Source organism: Elgaria multicarinata, chromosome 7 (genome assembly GCF_023053635.1).
Source record: "Elgaria multicarinata webbii isolate HBS135686 ecotype San Diego chromosome 7, rElgMul1.1.pri, whole genome shotgun sequence".
Taxonomy (NCBI): Eukaryota; Metazoa; Chordata; class Lepidosauria; order Squamata; family Anguidae; genus Elgaria; species Elgaria multicarinata.
Window position 1 is genome coordinate 32974955 of NC_086177.1, and position 18991 is coordinate 32993945.

Sequence of the window (18991 nt, forward strand, 5' to 3'; positions counted from 1 at the left end):
GGAAGATTTTTAATCCAGTCTAAAACAGAAGCGGAGTTATGTTAGAGATTTTGTTAGCAAAACTATGCCCCTTCCATGTATTCCATTGAAACACACACGCACACTTCCTCCCAGGTTCCTGAGGCGTTCAGTACAGATATTGCAATGTTGTAAAATGCGCCTGCAGCTTTTTTAAATCTCAAGTATCTCACCACAAGCTCTGGAGTTTTGCAGTTTTCTCCCAAGGGCTGGAGTGTCAGTGGTCCCTAGAGCCTTAAAAACCTCCTTGGGGTTTTTAATTTTCTTCTGTGTAAGCAGTTATTGGTGGTCCAGGATCTGGACTAAACTAAATGCCATTTTAGATAAACACATGGCCTAACTACAAAGTGCCATTTTAAATTGTCTAAAAATTGGGGGCCCTTTCCCCCTTTTTGACTGAAATTTGGCAGGTCTGATCCCTTGGAGGGGTAGTAGAATGTCTGAAAACCTTCATGCCAACTAGATGAAGTTACAGGCAGCAGAAAAGCAGCTTTGTCTCCCATTACAAGCAAAGGGAAACAAGAGGGAATAATGAAAAATATCAAATTAATAATAAAACAAATGTGATTTTAACAAATGAGTGAAGTTTTTTTAAAAAAAGGGATGAACAGTAACTTTTTTCCCTTGCAGATTCCTAGTACCAAGAAGCAGAAAGATAGCATAGGTAGAAGAAAAACAAAGTGGCCTGATAATAGGAACAAAAGATGAGGAAACCTGTATATTGTTGGCAAGAAAGGCAAAAGTACAAGGCAGGCAAAAAGGCTGGTTGGTTGTGAATCAGATTGGCTGAAAGAGGCAGGGCAGAGTAGGCAACGAAATGAATGGTGGAGGCATGAAGCTGAAGAAAGAAGGGGTCAAGAAGTGGAACTAGAGAAACATACTGGTTAGGCAAAGGGCGTGGGGCAGGGAGTAGACAGAGAAGGAAGCTTTGGAAACTGTCAGAGATGTAAGGGGACTGAAGGTTGCCATGTCCGGACAGTGAGAGCTGGCAGCTGCGTCTTCTTAGAAACGCAGCTGCCATTGCTGACAGGTAAGGAGTTACTTAGGACAAGTAGGGCGCTACTTCCTCAAATCCCTCCCAAAGGGATATAAACTCACGGAAGGGCGACCTTGAGGGCATCACACCTTAACTTGATTCCTTTAGGATAAGTCTAAAGTTCAATATCTGAGTTAAAATGGACTTCCAATTAGAAAAGTTTATATTTATCCCGAAGACCAACACAGGCTGAAGTGTTAAAAACAAGAACCACCCTCTAAACTGTCTCAAACGCTTTTTTGGGGGGTAATAAACCATGTACGGTCTTAATTTACTGCATTGCTCATCAGGGTGTACATCAATGGGTTCACGTCAATGTTTGAAAAACTGCTTTGCATTAAATAGGAATTTTGTTAAGGAGTTCTTTCCCCCGACCAGTTTGCAAAATGTTTTAAAGTCATCTATTCCCCGCCCCAAAACCACGAGAGAATTAACAACATTCCAGCATGCCTCAGTGTTGGCAAGTGCTCTTTTCAGTCCAGGTACCTGATGATGATTGATGAAGCTGTCAGCCCTACGGTAGTGGACAGAGCAGCTTGGCAGACGTTCAGTGTTATTGAAAGAAATCACAAATACTTATTCCATCTCCTCTGCTCACTTTAATCACATTATCAACAGGCTGCCAGGATGGAGTCTTGACATTAAGCCATACATTCACACAGGCAACCATTGTTGGCCTACTGCAGTCGCAACACAGATAATGAGTAATTTTGTTTTACATGTTCCTATTTTACACACTGCCTAGCTGTTAAAATAACACTTGATTTCCCTGTCCCTGACTTAGCCTGCCTCAGCTTTCATCCTGTTATTAATGGTTTTTTTTTTTAAAAAAATGGTTAGGTTACAAAGGGCTAATCAAGGAGCTGTCTCTCTATTATGCAAATATTTAATACAGATTAATCACAGCAAGGAGAAGGGTTGGTCATGCTCCATAATACCATCTACTTGTAAAAACACAAATTGTTATGTGAAGTTCTTCAGCTCTAGTAAGACCTGTTCATCTGCAACGTTCACAAAAAGTAGAAGTCATCCCCCACAGAACGTGAAGTACTGTCATGGACTTTGGGGAACAGAGCCCAACAACGTTGGTATTCCTTGTAAACGCACTGAATCATCAGCAGGACAAATACATATTGGATAAGTTAATAAAAGAAAAGTTGTTAGGTTGTCGTCCTCTCTCGCTAGTCTACTGAATCAAAACAATGTGGCTACAATTATTATTTTTTCCTAGAGACCTTTCAGCTGTCTTTATGGTGACCGCACTAACATAAAGAATTAATCCATAGACCATCGTAATTCCACTAGGTTGTGGCTTTGGGTGAATTTTCAGTCAACATTGTTCTGAAAGTCAGAGAATCGCAATTCCTCTGCAAATAGCTACATTACTTCCCTAGCCAAAGTAGCCCATCTCCAAGCGTTACTTTTCTTGGGGAAAGTCTAACATAAAACCCGTATTATGTATTTATGAGATGGATAATTGTGAATGGATAAAGGGGAACTAGCCAAGTTGTTGAAGAAGAATACTGTTTCTGGTTCTGTGTAGACCTGATGCTTTTAAAAAATTAACTTTGAACATAAATGTAATACTAGTACCAATTCCAATTGTTACAAAGTTTGTGGGGGAGTGTGTTTATATCATTGCTATTCCTGCTATGTTGTCTGAATTCTGATATTGTGTTGGCAATCCTGAAACTGGAAAAAGTTGGAATAAGATTGGAAGTTAATACTGCAAATGAGAAACAGTCTCATTGTGAATGAGAGTTTCTTAAAGGGTATGTTTGGCCAGGTCCTTTTCCATTGAAGCATATTGTTCTTTAAGGCGCTCCATAGCTTTTGTGTGCTCTTCATCCACAACTGCTTTTAGACTGTGCTGCTCCTTCACGAATTCTTCCCACAGTGCTATACGCTGTGTTTCGCCAGCCATTAGCTTCTCAGTCTGAAGCTGAGAAGAAAAAGGAAGTTATAAATGTCGTTCCTAGAAGATGACAGGGAGTTTATAGCGCGAAGTTTGTAGCACTGTTAACAGAACGAGAAAAGAAGCCAGCTTTCAATGTAGCGGGGATCCTCAGACTTTATCATAACGGGGCCCTTTATGTGAGAAAACAACTATTCAGTGGTGGATTAGCTCCAGACACCCTTTGTTGCAGTTCCCTTTCATTTTGACATAACCCCCCTCCCCACAATCGCTATTCACAACTCATAGACTATGCATACAATGCTTAGTGGGGAAGAAGGCAAACGATAAACAAGTGTGTGCAAGAGGCAGCATGCAGACCTACTTACAAATAAGGATTTCACATGGGTAGGTGCCAGGGTTTCTTCTTGAAAATCAAAGCAAGAGGGAAGGGTGGACTTCAAAATATTATGGCATTCTGTCTATGTTAAGGACTTGTAAAATTGTCATTTATTTTAAATGTTTAAATATTGTAATATATTTAATTTTTTAAACTTTTGTATATTTCTTTTCATAGGTTTTAAAATTTATATGTTTTAAATTTTGTAAAGCCGCCTTGAGGCCCAGTATTGGGCAAAAAGCGGGATACAAATAAATAAATATAATAAATATAATAATAATAATAATAATAATAATAATAATAATAATAATAATAATAATACATATGTCTAACCATTACAATTGTTTGGATGGACGCACATATACCATGGCTTGCTGCTTGAAAACATAGATTGGTGCACCTATCTGTAAGTAAATTTTCTCAATTGGCTGATATTGTTTTTAGGACATAATCCTACGGATTGCGCCCTCGCTCTTGGAAGTTCCGAACTTGGAGACTCTTGAGATTCTTATGCCCTGCTGGACAGAAGCCAACAGAATCAATCTTGGCCTCCCCATCCTCTGATCTTTGCTCTTTTTGCTAGATGGCTTTTCAGCCTGGCTATAACATGGGTACTTTGGAGGGGAAAGGAAGGAGGCTGAAGAAGGCTCAAGATAAATCGTATCCTAGCCTCTCCAGTCTCCTCCCCTCCCCCCAGAACACCCCTTTTCTCCCTCTACCAGGCTGATTTTCCAGCCTCAAAGAGGCAGCCAGCACAATTCTTTACACACTGGCTGCAAGGGGGTGGATTTCCAACTCCCCACTTCCAAGATAAGAGCACTGTCTCTGACCTCGGAGGGGGGAATCCAAGGCATCCTATGGCCTCTGCAACACTCATCCAAGCCCCACAGGATTGCTCTCTCTGTGTTTTTCTGTTTTGTGAGTTTGGGGTGTTGTTGTAAATTCTATAATGTTCTGTTTTGCATGTAACTTGCTTTGGGTGCTTTTGCAGAAGAAGTAAACCAATAACCCAACCAAAATCTGAGTTTAATCCTCATATTGGCCCCTTTATATTAACCCCCTGCCCAAACTAAATATGCAGGCAGACACAGTAAGTGCTTGGCTTCACTCTGGACTGGCAACATGCAATATTTGACTTGAAAGTTTAATAAGCAGTGCCTTCTCTATTTAATAGGCCCTCTTATCCAGTGTCAATAGTCAACTTCACTAATCCTGATTTTGATATGCTCATATTATTGATTTATTTATTAAAATCTACTCTAGATCACAAGAACTCTGAATGTAGTGTTTGTCACTCTGCATCTTAGATATACACACTTTAGAAACATGCAGTATAGCCAGGATACAGGACTGTCTTGTTCGTGATGAAAGCAGCCCAATGACGCACATGAAGTAAGGAAAGCCATCAATTAAAAATAATAATTTTGGGCTTTCTCAGGGTGGCGCAAAGGTTGGAAAGGAAATCTGTTGAGTAAACTAAAGCTGACTCTAAATAATTCTGTTAACAGTCCCTTCCAATTAAACCATAAAGAAGCACAAGATGAGACCGGCATGGTAAACAGAAGACAAGGCAGTTTTATGGTTTGTGGCACGTGCTCAGCATATATTTACTTCAGTCAATACTAAAACCTCACTATTGCTCCATAGCTGAGAGAGCTGAAAAATATATCATTTATGGAAAGTTATAAAATTTCCTATGGCGGAAGAGTTTACATTCGTCACAGAAGAACAGTCATAATAAATCAAATGCACATATGAATAAAATATTTCTCCGTGTAATGATAGATAATACCTTGGAGCTGCACCACAAGTAAATCTCCCTTGGGAAGACTAATCAAGGTGTTATTTGTGGGGACAGAAAGGGACTTTCCTGAGCGGATCAGGTAAGATGTTCTTGACTTTCTCAATAGTTTACGGACTGGTTTAGTTGCTTTGTTTGCTGAGAACTCTGTGCAGACACCCTTCTGCAGTGCACCTGTTCTCTGCTTGGAGCACACTGGGATTAGAACTGCACAGGTCAATCTGTATGGGGGCTGACAGTAAATAGCCCTACACAGAAATTGTGAATTCAATCTGGATGATCTTTTGGTCCCTTCTAACTTTAGATGCAAAGAGCTAATTTTGTAAAAGCTTTTGTAATTTACTTACTGTTAAGGGTTAATGATGGCCAACATTAGGGCCTGAATTGACAAATATCATATTAGATTGATAATTACTTAACCTTAAAGAAATGCTAGCTCAGGATGTCTTATTAGGCAACTTACATCTTTGCGTGCCACAAATCCATGCTTTGCATTTCTCACCCCTCTGACTCTACTAACTACCCAACCTATTTACCATTCTTATTAAGCAGCCAAAAAGCTGTTTTCTGCACTAGCTGAAATATCCGAATGGCTGTAAAGTATCACAATTTAGAGATTAATAATTTAATTGTTAAATCAAAGAAGAACTTTCTACATATTAGCATAAGCCAACACTAAAAACAAAATAACTGAGCATCTGGCTAGTTCTTTCAAATCAAGGCATGTGCTTTAGCATTCCTCAACCTCTGCAGCTTCTAGCCATGTGTGCCTCTCATCTCTGCCCAGTTTCCCCCAAATACCTCCTGTTTCCCCCTTCCTCTCCCTTCCATTCTCCTTTTCTAACTCCTACAATTTGAAGTTATTTATCTCTGAAAAGCTGGTATCCCAATTATTTTTGTGAATTAAAGATCTCACATGATCTAAATCTACCAGCAAATTTGACAATGGCTGTATTCATATGTCACAATAAGCCATGGATTACTGTGACAGAAATGAATCTAGATGAGCTTCAGGCTCATGTGCTTCCTCCAGTAGTGTGGCTGCAAGAAGATATGAAGCTTTCATTTCCATTTTTGATTAACCACCATCCTGCACTACATCCAAACCTGACAAACTGTGGTTAAGGTTAAACACAGTTCACTGAAAGAAGACAGCTTCATAAGCCATAGTTTGAACTTGGCTTGTTTGAAAACAAACATAGTTAACATTAGCCAGACTTTGTCAGTTCAGACGCAACACTAAAATGTGGTTAATCAACAATAGAAGCAAAAGCTTCCGATCTCCTGCTTGCAGCCACACCAGACAAGAGAGGAGCGGGGAGTGCATGAGCCTGAGGCTTACCTAGGCTCATTCCTATCACTATAAACCACGGTTTATCATGACATCTGAATGCAGCCACTGTTTACATGGTAAATCTTGTTTGTTACTGCATAAGTTTAGCTTGCCAATACCTGCCTTGAATTAACATACATTATATGTATTTTTGCACACAACTCTCTGGTATAAATTACAGATGTCTTCAGGTGAACAATTTTCCAGATAATATTCCACGTTCTTTAGGGGTCAGAATATCCTCCTTTATTATGGCATATTGCAGATATAAAGTTCCAGAGTTTGGGAGTGTACTGTAGACTTGTAGACCCCACCCCAACCTCATTTCCCCCCCTCTCTTATGTGGATCGCCCTTCTTCTCGGAGCTTCCTTACCATCATACAACATTACATCTGCACCTGCATTAACTTTAATAAGGGTTAGGTTCAAACTAGAGGTTGCCACCAGGGCTTGAAGTGGTTTTACAGACTCTGGTAAATGTACCCATGGTTAGTGTTAACACTGGTGCAGATTCATTCATTCATTCATTCATTCATTCATCAAACTTATACCCTGCTCCTCAGCCAAAAAAGGCTCTCGGAGCGGCTTACAGATTTGATTCTGCCTCATGATTAACTCCAAAAAGGGAAGTGGGGAGGGAATGAATACATGAGATTTGGGTAGGGGTGGGGTGGGGGAATATGTGTGAGTCTGCAGTAAACTCCCAATCTCTTAGCCAAGTTTAAGCAATTAGGAATTGTATCTCTCTCTGATAGGCTTTTACTGTTATCCATCATTGAGATATAGAAATAACATACATTCAAGGTAGCTGCAACTTACTTACACTACATCTTTATTACAGCCGAAAAAGCTGAACAGGTTGCCTATCTGCAACAGTGAAGTACAGAAGTAATATGGAGAATTAACGTCTTGCACAGTTTTTCCTAATCCTGAGGTTTTAGAATATGTGTATTACAAACAAGCCATGTGCAGCCATGTGAGAGATTCCAGTGAGTCACATGTTCTCATAATATGGCCTTTCATTAAATAACATCCACAAGTATGGAACACTTCCATTTCAATAAGCTGTATTCATAGTATGTTCAGTGTTTTCAACTAACCGGGAAAGATTTACATTTCCATTCTGTTGGGTATTTTTTGTTCCACACAAAATAGGGATTTCGGTTTCTTTAACCATCACTTTCCTTTTTCTCTAGCTGTGAAGGAAATTCGAAGAAACATTTTCCACACACAGAGAAAGTGTAAGAGGATCTAGCAACTCCATTATTATTATTATAGCGATTCCGAAAGACTTACTAATAGCAGCTTTACTTAAGTCTTTGCTACATTTGTTGCAACTATTGGAAAGGAATCTGTTCTTTTTGCTTTACTGGAGGCTCATTAGTAATATGCACGTTTGCTACAGAGCAGTCATGGTGAATTTCGGAGTTCATCCACATTACCACACAGCAATTTCAATCTGATGGGAACTGAATGTCCATTTAGTCTGCAAGGTTGACACAATGCAAAACTATAGATTGGTGTTACCTATGAGTAGCTGTGCTTAAAGCCATGCCAGGTTAAAAAGTGATCAAATCAATGTGTTGCTTCACTTTATGGGCTAACGGTGTGTATCTGGACAGAAATTTAGCATTAATCCCAAGGAAAACAGCCACTGTACTCACAGCCCATAGGCTGAAACATCCTTTGACTGGTTCAGAATTGTTTGGGCCCTGGTTTATAAGGTGTAGTGAGCAAACTATTCTAATCTGAACTAAAGACTCAACAGCAGAACTCTTGCAAGAGATTTAAAGAACAACACAAACACAAACACACCAAATCCCCATTTACCACATCACAAGCAAATTAATGATAGGAACTGGAAAGGAGAGTGCAATAGACAGAGGGGAAATACTTTTGAAGCCACCCAATGTTTTGGCGTGAGGCAAAAACCATACAATGTATTACCCAAATGCCTTGTAAGTTAGACTCAGCACAGGATATTAGCTATCTTATAAGTATATCATATTCATCTTTACCTGTCTTTCATTCTGCTCCCTTTGCTGGACTCTGTTCATCATTTCATTGGCTACCTGTACTGAAATATGTAAGATACAATTCTTTCATTGACCATTCACACACACTAATGGACAGGTTTCTCACATGAGTAACTACATTGGGTTGGATCCAGACTAACTTAGACCCACTGAAATCAATGAGATAGGCATAACTAACTTAATTCAATTCCCACTGATTTCAGTGGGCACAAATCATTAATAACTGGCTCTAACCTACAGAATCTTACTGCACACAGAAACTGTGGATTTTGTCCACTTTTTGTCTAAGTGTAAATAAGGGGGGATTTGGGAAGAGGACAAAACTGTGGCAACATTTACTTTTTAATCAACTATATTTTCTTATGACTAGAAAGGTTGGTAAATAAAAGCAAACAACCTAAATAAATAAATAAATTCTAAACAACCTTAAGTATGATCAGGGGCTGGGTGAACTTCTAAATTCTGTCCCAAGGAAAGCTGAATTCTGCAACTTATATGGAATATCCACAAATGTGCATATTTGTTTATTCTGTGTAAAACTGTTTCTACTAGTCATGGAGAGATTTAAGAATCAATGCAGGACATTGAAAAAAAATATGTCACAGTAAAAATTACGTGGTCATATAAAGTCTTCAGCTATCTTCTGCTTTTAAACATGAAAGGTTAAAAGTACGACCTAAAGACAAGTGCAGTCTCGCCCAAGTTTGGATGAATATGTATGAGGATCACCAGACTGGGGGAGGGGGGGGTCACTTTTCCCTACCATCGCTTTGCCTCCTTCTTCTGTCCCACAATAGGGACGAGTAGCTTCCTCTTTCTTCACATGGGGAAGAAAGTGGATGCAAACAACAACCACGTGGCCCATTCAGTGGGCATTTTTATCGTGCTGCTTCTCCTGCACATAGCTGGAAATGGCGGTAAGTTTCGTTGCAGTGAAAACCCATGAGTGGTCAGTAATGAGTGTGCTATAAAATGCTCATCTGATGATGCTTTAGATCTCCATCCACCCAATTATTCCAACATCACACAGTGGTAATGCTTCTCAGATATACATTTCCCCATCCAGATTCAATCTTGCTGCTTCAGGGCCGTGTAGTCCTGACAGTAATCGTTTGAATTCATGAAGAATTTGACATGCCCAGTCATTATCAGCCTTGCTCAAAAATGAGTACAGGTAATGCAAGTGTTAACGGGGAGGGGAAGGAGGTAACTGCATGTACAGCGGGGGAATTCGTCAATGTTTTTATTGGCAGCATCTCCAGCTGCTGAAATAGCAAACTACTCTTTAAATTAAACAGCACCTTTTCTTGACATTTTTACTGCAGAGTAGAGTGTCATGTACTCACATCTCTATCTCATTCTGAATTTAACTTATAATAAGGCATGTAACAGGAGTGGGAACTAGCTTTGGGTGGAGAGGGGGGGGGACATGACTCCCTCCACTGGCTGAAGGACATCAGGGGGCATGGCCATGCCCAGAAGTCCATTCTGTTCCCAACTGAGGAACTGGCTGGAGGAGTGATACTTCAGCTGCCACCTGCCGGCGCGACTTTGTCTGCCCTATTCCTTCCCCCATTGGGCAGGTGAAGGTGGGGGGCAGCAAGAAGGGTAATGTCAAGTGGTGGTCTGCATCACCATGTGCCTATTTTGGTGTCAGTGCAGAGAATGGAACAGCACCGATTTCATGGTGCAATTTGTAGTAGCCAAATGATATAGCCTACTGCTCAGGCTCAATGTCAGATGTTGGTTATACTACATATTGCCAGTTTGGGTGGCAAGCTACAGAAAATTACTTCATCGATTTCAAACGGGTGGTGGAGCCATTTAGGACCTAACTGTACAATTTCTCAGTATCCTCTAAAGGCAAAGGGATTCAAAGAAAACAAATAAAACTTCCAGCTTACACCTCCTGAGCGCTTCATTTAGATTTCCGTGCATCATTTGTTCACACTTCGGCAGAGTTTGGTCATTTGCGTCGAAAGTTGTGTTCTTCAAGTTTTCGAGAACCCGCACTTCTCGGAGACAACGCTTTTCCTATTGGAAAAATTAAAAAGGGGGAATTCTAAATAGTCAACCAAGTTTTTACTATTTGCTGGCATTCAGATGACAGCTAATGAGGCTTATTTACTGGCATATGAGAACAGGCTGCAGTCCTGTTCTCATATGCCAGTGAATAGGCATCATTGAACTCAATGGGACTTACCTTTGAGCAGAATTACAAAGACTGCACTATTAAACAGTATATGATATCTAGTTCTTGCTCAATTAAGACTGCAATCCTGTAACACTTTTTGTTTGTTTGTTTTTGTTTGACTTGAACCCTGCCTTTCTACCAAGGAAAATGGCACTCAAGGTAGCTTACAATCGTAAATAAAATTTGATTAAAACAACAATAAAACAAATGCATAAAAAAACAATTAAAAACACAACACTAACAGAATAAAAGCATCATCCAACACAACAGACCCACTTACAGCCAAAGGGCTGGTTGAACAAAAAGGTCTTTGCCTGCAAGTGGAAGGACAGCAGAGAGGGAGCCAACATAGCATCCCTTAGCAGGGAGTTCCACAGCCTTGGAGTGGCCACCGAGAAGGCCCTGTTTCATGTTGCCACCAAACACATCCCCGAAGGCAGCATCCTCCAAGGAAGGGTCATTCCCGAAGATCTTAAGAACTAAGAAGAGTTGTATGGGAGAAAATCGTCTTTCAGGTAGCCTGATCTCAAGCTGTGATAGGTGACAGCCGGCACTCTGAATTCTGCCCGGAAACAGACCAGTAGACAGCGAAGCTGTTGTAACAAGGCAGTCATGTGCTCCCTGTAATTGGCCCCAGTCAACAATCTAGATGCAGCATTTTGGATCAGCTGAAGTTTCTGATCAGTTTTCGAAGGCAGCCCCATGTAGAGCACATTACAGCAGCCCAAACACGATGTAACTAAGGTATGCATGATCACGGGCATATCAGACATCTCTGGGTACTTAGCAGTAAGCCCCACTGAACTCAGTTGAGCTTACTTTTGAGTAAGCATGCTCAGAATTGCATTGGTAATACTTCAGAATGTTCTGAAACACATCAGCCCCTGCAACCTAACCAGTGTCTGTCTAAAATATCCCATTTTTAAAAAACAAATGTTGAATCAACCTAAAATGTTGGGTTTGATAATTTCATCATCTGGTTTTGAAAGAAAGGGAACATGAGAGGTTGAGAGCTAGAGTCAGGTTCCACAGATCCCTCTGCCCACCCTTCTTCAAGTTTTGCTGCCATCTTGTGGCAAATGTAATTCAATATTGTGGTTTTTATACAAAGTTATCTATTTAACATTAAAAATTCTAGTTTTGGTTACGTTCTTTGTAATTTTTAAAATATGTCTGCCTATTTCAGACAGACAAGAACTTAAAATTATTCAGAGAAAAGTTGTGCTACAGATCTGCAAGGTTCAGTTGCTAGAAAGCAAATATAAAGATTCTCAAATTATGGCTCTCATGCTTTTGAAGATCTGCTCCCTAAATTTGAATATCTGGCATTTTCAAGAAGAAGACCCAAAAGGAATGCAAACACCCCAAAGCTGCAAATTTTCTTCGAAGCAAATACCATAGGTTTTGATATATGCTTAGAACTTTAGCTTACTTTTCTACATTTTTACTTGTTAACCTGAAGTTTTTCTAAAAAAAATAGTGGAACAACAAACATCCGTGAAATACGATTTCAAATCTTCATGTAACAATGGGCAGTATCCAATACTGCTGCTACACCGCTGCTCAGTGGGACCCAACTGCAAGCCGAACCCACTGCTTGGGTGACAGAAAGCTAGCAGTTATAAAAGCAACCCCAGAAACAAGCACAAATCCTTGTTTCCCGATTCGGACAGGTCACATAGTTTCCTTCTGTAAGTTCCGCTGACCTTTCCCATTCTGGAAATGAGCGTTACTGCTCGTTTCGGGTTGCTTTTAGAACGACTACATTTCCAGTGCACTAGTAGTGGGTTCCGCTAGTGTGTGGGCAATCCTTAGATACTGCCCTATATTTTTTTTAGTTCAGAACTAACTTCTTTCCTATTTCCAATGTATATTATTTAAAGATGTAGAATATCAAACCTACTTCAAATTCTTTAACAAAGTAACGAATTTCTCCTTGAATAACTGGTCTGTGATCCAGAAGTCGGGAATATATTTCTCCAACATCTATAAGAAAAGTAATAAGACATGATAATGATAAATAGAAAAAGATTTCAAAATATGTAGTACTGGGGATCTGTAAGAAAACATGGTGAGTTACCCTCTTCTAATATACTCTCTCACACCCTTCCCCACTTCTCTCCAACTTCTGTTTCAGCAGCCCGCCTTTTCCTTTCTCTCTCTCTCTCTCTTTTTTTTAAGAAAAACTTCAGGTTAACACTTTTCCAGCAGTCACAGGAGAGAACTGCCTTCAAGATAATAGTGGAAAGGTTCTCTAGAGCTGCTGTTTTATGGTTGAATCACCTTTCAGGTTTGTGAGACTGTAGAACAGCCATTTAATTTTTGGAAGCCTGGGCAGTATCATCTGGAAGGTGCTTTCCCCTAGGGACCAGGGAGGCAGTCAAACATCTGTGTTGGCTTTTGGCTACAAAAAGGGCTAGCACATAATTTTGGTGGAACATAGTTACACTAACAAAATACTACCATGCTTCCTAAAGCAAAAGAATAGAATTACATCTGTAAACAGAACATTATTTTATAGAATTAACATTTACAAGTGTTTTGTTAGCTTGTACAATGAGATTAATGAATACATAGTTGTGCAGAGTTACTATTTTATATTTGTATTGTTTAACTTGTGTCTTACTTACTGTAAGCTACTTTGACGCATTATCAAACAATTTTAAAGAAATCTCTCTCACTTTACTATTATTCAATTCATCAAGTTTTGGTCTCTCCCAGTTTCTTTTGCATCTTTAACTCTTTATAATGAATCTTTTACGCTTTATAATCAAATTTCAAGCTGTTATGTCTTGCTGTCAAATTGTAGCATTTGGGGATTCTCTTCATTCTGCTAAGCAGGGTGCTGGACTTCTGCTCCAAAGTCTTGCCCTAATGGCACTGCCAATTCTGCAACCTACACCCACCATCAGCTGCCCCCCACCCCACTGACTTTTCCTGTCAGTCAACAGCTCTTCATAGGAAAAAGGTTCCCACCACTTGTAACTAGCCTAAAGCCATACACAAGTTTGCATCAGATCAGGCTGCTAAGGATTTTTCAAAGGAATGAAAGGATGGGGTTCTTGGTAATTTCTAAGCAATTTGCAAATGCTTCATATTACAGGTGTAGCAAAGGAAGAAAACCTTGTGTGGGCCTTGATCCCGACTACTACAGTTCTGACTGTTGAGTACAAAGATTGACAGGCACTTGGTAGATATAGTGCAATACTCTACATGCGTACTCAGGAGTAAGTCCCATTGAGTTCAATGGAGCTAACTCTCAGGTAAATTGACACAGGCTTACAGCCTCAGGCTGCAATCCTATGCATGTTTAGGCAGAATAAGGTCCTACAACTCCCAACATTTCCCAATGCTGGGAGTTGTAGGATTCCCCTGCCCCTGTCTACACATGCATAGGACTGTGTTCTTAACAATTTTAAAATATATTTGGTGTACTTGTATTTAAGACTTTGCTATTGCACATTGATCTACGATGCCTGCCTCTCCCATGTACAGTTATACGTAGTATATCCTTCCCCACCATTTATGGCACCAGCATTGGATATTAGTGCAAAAATATGTTTAAAAGGACAATAACATACAGTATTTACAAGAAAGCATTTTGTGGCACCTTGAAGGCTAACAAATTTATTCTGGCTTAAGTTTTCATGGACACTACCAAATATGTTGGATGCATAGCGTCTAACACTTCATGCATCTGAAGAAGCAGGCAACATCCAGAATAATTGTTAGTCTTTAAAGTGCCACAAGACACTGTTGTTTTGCTGCAGCAGACTAGTCCTGTGCATGTGTGAAACAGTCTGAAGACTTATTCAATAAATTTTTATTTTTATTTCTCAACTAATCCTGCGGACATAGAGCATTTAGAACCAGCATGGGCATAAAGTAGATCTCCAGACGTTTTGGACTTTAACTCCCAGAAGTCCCTGCCACCATGGCCAACAGCCAAAAATGCTGGGAGCTGAACCCCAAAAGATCCGGAGATCTACTTTATGCCAATCGGATTTAGAAGATACCTGCTCTTTTTTGCAACCCTGTATGCACAATTTGAGAGTAAGTCCATTGAACGCGGTGGGGCTTACTTCCGAGTAAGCGCACTTAGCATTGCGCTGCCGGGTGCTTCGCTCGACAGCTGCAAACGGCACCTGCGGCACTGCCGAGCACATCTGTCTGCAACTGTTCGCGTCTGCTATGGCGCATGCGCGTCTCCGGATTAGGCTCCTACACCGCGTCATTTAATCACGGTTTCGTCAGCGAGCGGAATAAACGGAAGAGCGCCTCACCTTTTAAAATAGGATGTGACGACACTGACCCCAACGAGTCACGCTTCTTGCCGCCAGAAAGCGGCGACTCCCCAGTTTTACTTGGGCTCAGCGTCACGGAGCCCCCGCTGCTCATCTCAGCCCCACTTCCAACGTATGCCGCGGTAGGGCGGCCTTTGGGCTGACCGCGGTGGTAGCGCATGCGCAGCTGTCATACGGGTATCAGGGAGGGGGCGTGGCCCTGCGGGCACGGCGCAAGCGCAGGAAGCGCTCTTTCGCTTTGTGAGGAAGATAGAGAGGCGGGGAGGGGGAGGGGCCTTGCTATGACGTTGACAATCGCAGCCTGGGCGGAGAACCTCTGCATGGCTTGTGCAAAACTCTCTGGATGCCGAGCGGTAAAGAGATGGCAGGGAGAGCTGCCTCGGGTTGGGAGACACTGGATTGACTGAGATGGTTGGAGGAAACCTCAAAGCTGCAGCCGCTCGGCCCTTGCTCAGAACATTAAATGCAGGGATGGGCAACTCGTGGCTCGGCAGGCTTTTGGCCTACAACTCCCATGATCCCTCGCTATTAGCTGTGCTCTGTAGGGTTACTGGGAGTTGTAGGCTAAAAAGTCGCGGGGGTGGGTAGGCTCAAATTGTCCACCCGATTAAAGGGGTTGAATCCAGATTTAGTCATGGACTAGACCTACTGAAAACATGGGATTTAGTCCATACTCTAGGAAATAAAGCCAGACTGCTCACTTGAGGGAATGGTAGTAAAGGCAAAACTGAAGTACTTTGGCCACATAATGAGAAGACGGGACACCCTGGAGAAGAGGCTGATGCTAGGGAAAGTGGAAGGCAAAAGGAAGAGGGGTCGACCAAGGGCAAGATGGATGGATGATATTCTGGAGGTGACAGACTTGACCTTGGGGGAGCTGGGGGTGGCAACGGCCGACAGAAAGCTCTGGTGTGGGCTGGTCCATGAAGTCAGGAAGAGTCGGAAACGACTGAACAAATAAACAGCAAATGTTACTCATAACTAAAGACTAATTGATTTCAATCCCTTAATTATGATTCAATCTGGATCCAACCCAATGTGTATACGAATAACCCAGCCAGCTACATCTCCGTTTTTACTTTTCTGGAGAAGTCTATTGTGCCTGAACATCTATATATGCACCATCAAATTCCGCAGCCCCTTCCTGTCTGCCTTTGGCCTGGCATTGGTGCTCGAGCCCTCATTTTAAATAAATTAATTAATTAACCCATAGATAGTGACAATCTTTATTTATCTACTAGTTTCTTGCACTTTGAGTACAATCCTCAGAAAAGCTCGCAACATGTAAAAGCTACACCAAGTCCCAAACATTTTAAAACAAAACAAAACCAGTTCCACTGGAGCAGGAACTAAAATCTGATGGGCCTGTGGCACCCCAGGTGGAACAGGAGTAGGCCCTGGATTGCAATAAACTGAACATTTCAGCACCCTTGGCTAGTTAATTATGAAGTTGTTTGTGACATGTATGTGAGATCTTGCTGAGGCTTGCGGGACTGCTCTTGTGTGATTCACCACACACCTGTTTGGGAGGTCTCAAAGAGTACTGAGGGGCAATGGTTCATCATCTCCCAAGGACCTTCCCTATGGTCTCCCAAAGGGATCAATCCTGTGAATGTCCCTGACCCTCTTCAGTGTATATGAGTGTGCTGGGTTTGATCATTCTGGAACCTTGTGTTAGGTTCACTGCTATCCTGCAGTCTTGGATGATACAGATTCTAGACCCATTTCAAACCAGCTTCAGAGCAGGATATGGAGTTGAGACCACTTTGATCGCCTTATGGATGATCTTCTCATGAGTATTGACGGGAAGTGTTTTCCTGCTGGTACTTTTGGACCTCTCAGCGGCTCTTGATATGCCTGAGGGAATTGGGAATCGGAGGCACTGTGCTCCAGTGGTTCCGGTCCTGCGTCTTAGGTAGGTTCCAGATGGTGATGCTTGGAGATAGATATATGCTCCTTGAAGGAGCTGTTGAATGGCATACCATAAGGTGCCATCCTATCCCCAGTGCTGTTTAACATCTACGTGAAACCACTGGGAGAGATCATCCGAAGGCAGGGGCGAGTTGCTATCAGTATGCTGATGACACCCAAGGATATTCCTCTATGCCTTGGATAACAGCATCAGCTAAGGATAGGGTGTCTCCTCTGAATGAATGCTTGGAGGTGATAGTGGGCTGGATAAGGAAAAATAAACCGAAGCTGAATCCAGACAAGATGGAGGTGTTTACTGTCAAGGGACTTAACCTGGGTTTGGAGGTGTGTCAACCAGTTCTGGATGGGGTTACACTCCTCCTGACTGTGTTGCTTCTGGATCCGTCTCTCCAAATGACAGCCCAGATAGATGCGATAGCGAAGTGCCTATTAGCTTTGGCTGATATGCCAGCTATGCCCTTTCCTAGAGTTGGAAGATCTAAAGATGGTAGTGTACATGCTGGTAACTTTGAGGCTCAATTTCTGCAATGCATTGTACATAGGGCTACCCTTGTACCTAGTTCAGAAACTTCAACTAGTTCAAAATATGACAGCCAGGTTGGTCACACCTAGGGGTGACCATATTACACCAACATTAAAATCACTCCACTGGCTGTCAATTAGTTTCCAGGTGAGTACAAAATGTTGGTTATTACCTTTAAAGCCCTACATGGTTTTGTCCAGGTTACCTGCGGGATTGCCTTCTCCAGTACAATCTGCCCCGCGTACTCAGGTCCTCTGGAGAGAACTTACTCCAGTCAACCAAAACTAGGCTGACAACCGTTACCCGGAGAACCTTTTCTTCTGCTGCCCCCTGACTGTGGAATGGCCTGCCGGAAGAGGTTCATCAACTTAATACTCTCCAAGTTTAAGACAACCATAAAGACTAATCTCTTCCGGCAGGCCTACCCAGATGAATTTTAAATCTAAGAATTTTAAGATGCTCTTTTAAACAGTTTTATGTATTTGATTTATATTGTATTGTTGTATTGAATGTTGTTCCCCGCCTCGATCCAGAGGGAGAGGCAGATAATAAATTATTATTATTATTATTATTATTATTATTATTATTATTATTATTATTATTATTCACTCAGTTGATACTTTATATTTCAGTCTTCCCCAACCTAGAGTCCTCTAGATGTTTTGGGTTACAACTCCCAGCATACAAACCCTGGTGGTCTCCAGATGTGTTGAACTACAATTTCTGACCATTGCCCCAGCAGGCTGGGGCTGATGGGAGTTGAAGTCCAAAACATCTAGAAGACACCAGCTTGGGGAAGGCTGCTGTATTTCAGCAGATCTAGGCCCTCAGTTCTTGCCTGCAGTCAGCCAGGGCTGGTTCAAATTACTAATTTGCCATGGCATTATTATTATTATTATTATTATTATTATTATTTATTTATTTATTTATTTATTTATTTATTTATTTATATAGCACCATCAATGTACATGAATATGAAGCCAAAGTAACCAGTTCTAGACAAGGTGACTGGACCTGTGAATGCTATATTCAGATAACAGTGACCTGTGACTTCCCCATCTCACAGAAACAACTTTCAAGTGGTGGGTCATGCTAAGATGTGGTGAGATGCATATGGAAACATTGAAACAAGCCTGTTGCTTGTCTTGGTATATGCCCTAAATGTACTTGATGCATCATCATATGCTGAAAGCAATCCAGATCATTTGAGCACCCACCCACACGCACCAGGGTGCAGTTATTACAGAAGAGTCTAGTCATCTATCTTCTTGTGCTTCAAATGCAGTGAGATATTTTTCTCACACCAGTGTACTGGGATATTCCCTGTTGGTTCTGTAAGCTGCCCAGAGAACTCTTGCAATAAGGCAGCCCATAAATTGTATGTATAAATAAACATTATATTTTGTACTTGCAAAATTTATTCTTCCCATCTGATAGCATTTCCATTGCTATAGAGATAGATGTTCTAGAGGTGGAAGTGGGAGAAACAGTGAGATGCAAATACAACTGCCAGCCGTGTC

General features: G+C 41.3%; 1 protein-coding gene across 1 annotated transcript; it reads right to left on the reverse strand.

The window, feature by feature from the left end:
* Positions 1 to 1630: 1630 nt before the first annotated feature.
* BLOC1S5 (biogenesis of lysosomal organelles complex 1 subunit 5) lies at positions 1631 to 15159 on the reverse strand. The gene is made up of 5 exons (XM_063130352.1): positions 14996 to 15159; positions 12616 to 12698; positions 10423 to 10552; positions 8501 to 8559; positions 1631 to 2996 (listed from the first exon to the last, which is right to left on the reverse strand). Exons 1-5 carry the CDS (start codon positions 15108 to 15110, stop codon positions 2820 to 2822), a joined length of 564 nt encoding a protein of 187 aa, XP_062986422.1. The 5' UTR covers positions 15111 to 15159; the 3' UTR covers positions 1631 to 2819.
* Positions 15160 to 18991: the final 3832 nt, after the last annotated feature.

What these genes read in the sequence shown, in the direction of transcription:
- BLOC1S5 (XM_063130352.1), bottom strand. Translation starts at nt 15,110, where the DNA reads ATGAGCAGCGGGGGCTCCGTGACGCTGAGCCCAAGTAAAACTGGGGAG. An exon ending in GTCACATCCTATTTTAAAAG is followed by an intron (nt 12,699 to 14,995) that starts GTGAGGCGCTCT and finishes CTTTTCTTATAG; the next exon opens with ATGTTGGAGAAATATATTCC. An exon ending in ACTTTGTTAAAGAATTTGAA is followed by an intron (nt 10,553 to 12,615) that starts GTAGGTTTGATA and finishes TTTTTCCAATAG; the next exon opens with GAAAAGCGTTGTCTCCGAGA.